This window comes from Tachysurus vachellii, chromosome 6, assembly GCF_030014155.1.
Source record: "Tachysurus vachellii isolate PV-2020 chromosome 6, HZAU_Pvac_v1, whole genome shotgun sequence".
NCBI lineage: Eukaryota > Metazoa > Chordata > Actinopteri > Siluriformes > Bagridae > Tachysurus > Tachysurus vachellii.
In genome coordinates, this window is record NC_083465.1 from 14,878,559 (window position 1) to 14,883,300 (window position 4,742).

Below are 4,742 nucleotides of genomic sequence, written 5' to 3' on the forward strand. Positions count from 1 at the left end.
GCATGAGTGTATGTACATATGCAAGGAAACGCAACAGGCTGAACACACTCCATACACATACATTCTGTCTCTCTGTCTCTTATACATACACACACACACACACACACACACACACACTCACTCACTCTCTCACACACACACACACACACACACACACACACACACACACACACACACACACACACACGTTATGTGCTACCGGCCAGGTTGTGTGACTGCCTGTAGGAGCGTATTAGGGGAGGTGGGCTATAGGGGAGTGTCAGTCCATTCAGGGGTGCCGCCCACTGCTGAGCAGTTGGCTGTGGTCAGTGGAGGCGGGTCTTTGTCAGTACAGGAGAAGACTGTGGGAGGTGGAGTGGACTTGCAGCTTGCTAGGGGGCTGTCGGCTGGTAAAGTCAGCAACCCACTCCTTCATATTCCTTAGGTGCATCTTAGAGAGCCTAGAAAAGAGAAAGAGCAGTGAAAGCTGCAATTCAGCCCTCGTGGAAGAGCCACCTCAATCACTGAAGTCAGAAGACTGCTATACTGGGAGATTAACCTGAGCAAACCTGAGCAAGAGAAGGAAACTTCACTGAAAAGATCTGCATTGATTTTCTATCATCAATCTATTTAAAAGGGAAAAAGGATTACTATATTGCTGCCCTCCTTACCGCAACATTGATAAACTATAGAACTCAAGAAGCATGGCTGTACATAAGAGGCAGGTGTGTGTGGCTAGTTCACTAACATTAGCACTGGGACTGGTCTTCTTCAGTTCAGCCACCTTGGCAGAGGAGTACGACTATTACAGCTGGCAGTCCGACAACTTCCCCAACGGCCGCTTTTATGCCAAGCAGCCACAGTGTGTGGACATCCCGGCCGAGCTCCGTCTCTGCTACACCGTCGGCTACAAGAAGATGCGACTTCCAAACCTGCTGGACCATGAGACCATGCCTGAGGTGATGCAGCAGGCAGGCAGCTGGGTACCCCTCCTGGCCAAGCGCTGCCATGCAGACACGCAGGTGTTTCTCTGCTCACTGTTTGCTCCTGTGTGCCTGGACCGGCCCATTTACCCCTGCCGCTCTCTGTGTGAGGCCGTCAGGAACAGCTGTGCTCCTGTCATGGAGACCTATGGCTTTCCCTGGCCTGAGATGCTCCAATGTGACAAGTTCCCCATTGATAATGATCTCTGCATCCCAATGCAGTTCTCTGGGAATCATGCCACTCAGACCCCAGGTACGACTTACTGTACAAACGTTTGAGACTTTTCGTCACTTTTCTTTATCTAATAGATTATTCAGAAAAACGTTTAAATTAGTGCAATGCTTTTTACTATACAGTAGGAGTAGGTATGGTAGCTATACACCAAAAAATTAGCCAGAAAATTATTGAGTTCCTGACAAAAATACAAAAGATATGTCAGGTCCTGAGCTCTACTGGTATGGCTCATATTACTGTCTGCATCAATGCAAGTAAGTTTCTATATTATTTATAGAGCTACAAACATAAATAACATCAAAATAAAATTGTACAAAACGTACAACAAAAATATCCAAACAAAATTGTTGTACGCACAATTTAATAGCGATTTCAGACAATTTCAGCGAGTGAAACCTAATTGTGAATATATATTATAACTTAATAAATAATATAAGTAAATTTAATGTCAGCAATGCTACACTTAACATAAATTTAACTTAAAGTCTACACTTAACAGTTGCACTCAGATTTATTCATTTTGTTCAAGTCATGTTAAGGCAATGATTAGAAAACAAAACAAAACAAAGAAAGGACATATATGAAAATTGAAAATCACTGCAATCTATGACATGTGTCTTCAGAAAGTGAAGGAATTCCCTATACATTTAGAGACAAAAAATACTTTGCACCTTCAATATCTAAAAGTAAAATCTCATTTGGAATGTCTAGGGGTAATTTCTGTTGTGTTGGCCTTTCTTGCTCTCTCTTTTTTCTTTTTTTCTTTTTGTATTGTTTAGCCAATTAGCCAGGGGGCCAATTACTGTGGGTCACTAATTAGTCTGAATAACCATACATCAGTTAGCCTCATTGAAGACATAATGATGAACCATAAAAGAAATAAAGCTGAAACAGAAAGAAAAAGAGAAAAAGGAAGGGAAGTGGCATTAAGCAATAATGAAATACGGAAAGAAGCATGTTCTTGGTCAATATTCTGATCATTTGCAAAGCATGAAAAGAAAAATAGAAAGACATATACTGTACAGTGCATTCTTTCCTAGTCTTGAGAGGATCTGTGATGCAAATTCCTTCCACTTATTCTTAAGTTTTTTTGTTTGTTCTTTAAGAATTACATTATAAAAATCAAAGCTAGTCTGAAGTTTAAGCTAGCCAGGGATGTCTACTAAAATATTCTAAAGTGTCCACATGCTAAAAGACATTCTTACCAAAAAGGACATATGTCTAGGGGTCTAAGAATATACTTAATTTTATGTAAATATATTAATAATTAATGCTTTAATAAATCATTAGATTTTTTCTACTGATGTAAACGATTGAGTTTAATAAACATGCCAGACCTCAATATATATACTTCTAAACCATAGTCTAAATAAATTGGAATCAATCAGGACTTAAAAGGATATCAGGACTATATATATATATATATATATATATATATATATATATATATATATATATATATATATATATATATATATATATATATAAACAAAATGTGTGTTTAATGTTCATAAAAAAAAAAAAAACATGTCTGTGTGTGTCCTGGGTGACAAAAGGGGAAAGCAGACAGGGAGTGAGGAAAACATCAATCATACTGACTTCATGCTGTAAAAATACAACTGTTCTAGTGTTATAAAAACCAGAAAGAAAAACATTGTAATTGCTTTTTGCGAAATGGAATTCTTCTCTACACAGTACTCCTGGTCTGACACCCTGCTGACCCCGGCTATAAGCAGCATGGCTTCAGTTGCAAAGTTAATCTCAGAATTTTCTCAGAGTTTGCTTTACATCATTTTGAGTAATCCAATTACTATGTGTCTGTTTAGCTCTATTTCTGCAGTTGTGTTCTTTACCTATACTGCTGTTGCATATTCTGTATCATGGTTCAAACATACCAACATCGAGCTAGCGGTTTAACCAGCGAGTAACATGTTGCACCTGATGAGTGAGGCAGCACACGGCCAGACATTCACTCCAATGTCTGTTTTGCTAAAGGCACATGGCGATGAGAAACAAGATAACATAGTGACATGAGCTCACATTAGATGAGTCTGACCTTTTACTGGCTTGTTGAGAGCTCCAGTGAACAGTGGTCTAAGCAAGGTAGAGGGGGTTTCTTCTCTGGGCTAAGGTAAAATCCTCCAGGGCCAGTTCACAGCCAAGATCTGAGTTCCTGAATAGGTATCTGGAGAGTACCATGCCTAAATGATGGATGCACTCTGGTAAATGGCGTTTCTACAGTAAGGGAGCAATGTGGGTGGGTGGGGGTCTTCAGACATTAATTACAATAACAGAGGAACATTTTTCATGTGTAAGACCTTTTTTTAAAAAAAATATAGGAATCATTTTGTAATGCTTTATGCTCAAGTGTTTTATCTTGTACCTTCCAGTGAGACCAAATGAGCCATAAAATTAGGTCTTCTGAATCTTAATGAAATATATGCCTTGTGTACTCTTGTCTGATGAGAGTATCTGCTTAATGAAACAATGTGCCTACAGTAGTCAAAGTATCAGACAACAGATAAAAAAAAAACACCACACGTTGATCCATAATGATGAAATATCTTTAGTTACAGGAAACATCCAATTTAACTGCAGCTAAACGTCTGTCTTGTGTTAGAACTAGAATTCATAACATAAGGCTTTATACTTTCCAAATGACTGCAAATAATCAGGGATTATTCCATAATTGTTTCAGTACATTTTTACTTATTTAAAGAAATGTCAAATAAAAATAAACAATGTATTTGCTAACGAATCTTTAATATATCCTGGGTGCAGTGAGTGAAATAAAATGTTCTGAATTGAAAGCTCAAAATCAGATAATCTGCAGGAAATTCAAAAGGTTCAGCTGTACCATGTACTCATAGAAGTAAAATAAATGATTAGCTTGTACCGTCTTGGCCGAGCATTTTTAATGTGATCCAGTCAGCTTCTAGTCATTTGCAATCATTTATCTAATGACATTTTAAAGACATGCACAACAACCATCGCTAAATGTTTTGCTGAATCAATTGCAAATAGCTTGAGACAGTCTGTTAATGTGAGTTGATCGCTAAATCCACACAGAATCTGTTTGCAGAATTCCCACTGCTAGCTCTTCAGGCACATGCTTTGGCTTCAGTTCAAGAGGGCATCCTGCCAATAAACCACCCAGCAAATGGGAATAAATTACTCTGCAGTTCAAATAAGACATTGCAGTTTCAAGAAGTGTGGCTTTCAGACAGTGTTAAAGCCTTAAGCGAAATGACACTGTTCCTTCACTCACAAAGAGATTGTGTGAGTGCCACCAGCTGAAAAGTCCAGCGGTCTCAGGGAACGTACAGGAATTTCGGCTGGTTAATGCATACAAGGGGGTTCGCCACCACACGCCACCACACAAGCAATGAAAACTTCCGAACTTTAACCCTTCATATTATCTGCTGCAGTGACTGCACTAGTGACAGGGTGATAAACTCTGACCCTCATTTTTCAACCTGGAAGAAGGAATCAGAAGGGGGGCATGTAACTGCTTAACCCCAGGCACGTTTGTTTTCTTTGGTGTT

General features: G+C 39.0%; 1 protein-coding gene across 1 annotated transcript in view; it reads left to right on the forward strand.

Moving 5' to 3' along the window:
- Positions 1 to 340: 340 nt before the first annotated feature.
- The window catches only part of sfrp5 (secreted frizzled-related protein 5), a 12,431-nt gene continuing 8,029 nt past the window's right edge, over positions 341 to 4,742 (forward strand). The window contains exon 1 of the mRNA XM_060872461.1: positions 341 to 1,215. Within this exon, the coding sequence (XP_060728444.1) occupies positions 684 to 1,215 (532 nt within the window). The 5' untranslated portion in view covers positions 341 to 683. The remainder of the gene's footprint in view (positions 1,216 to 4,742) is intronic.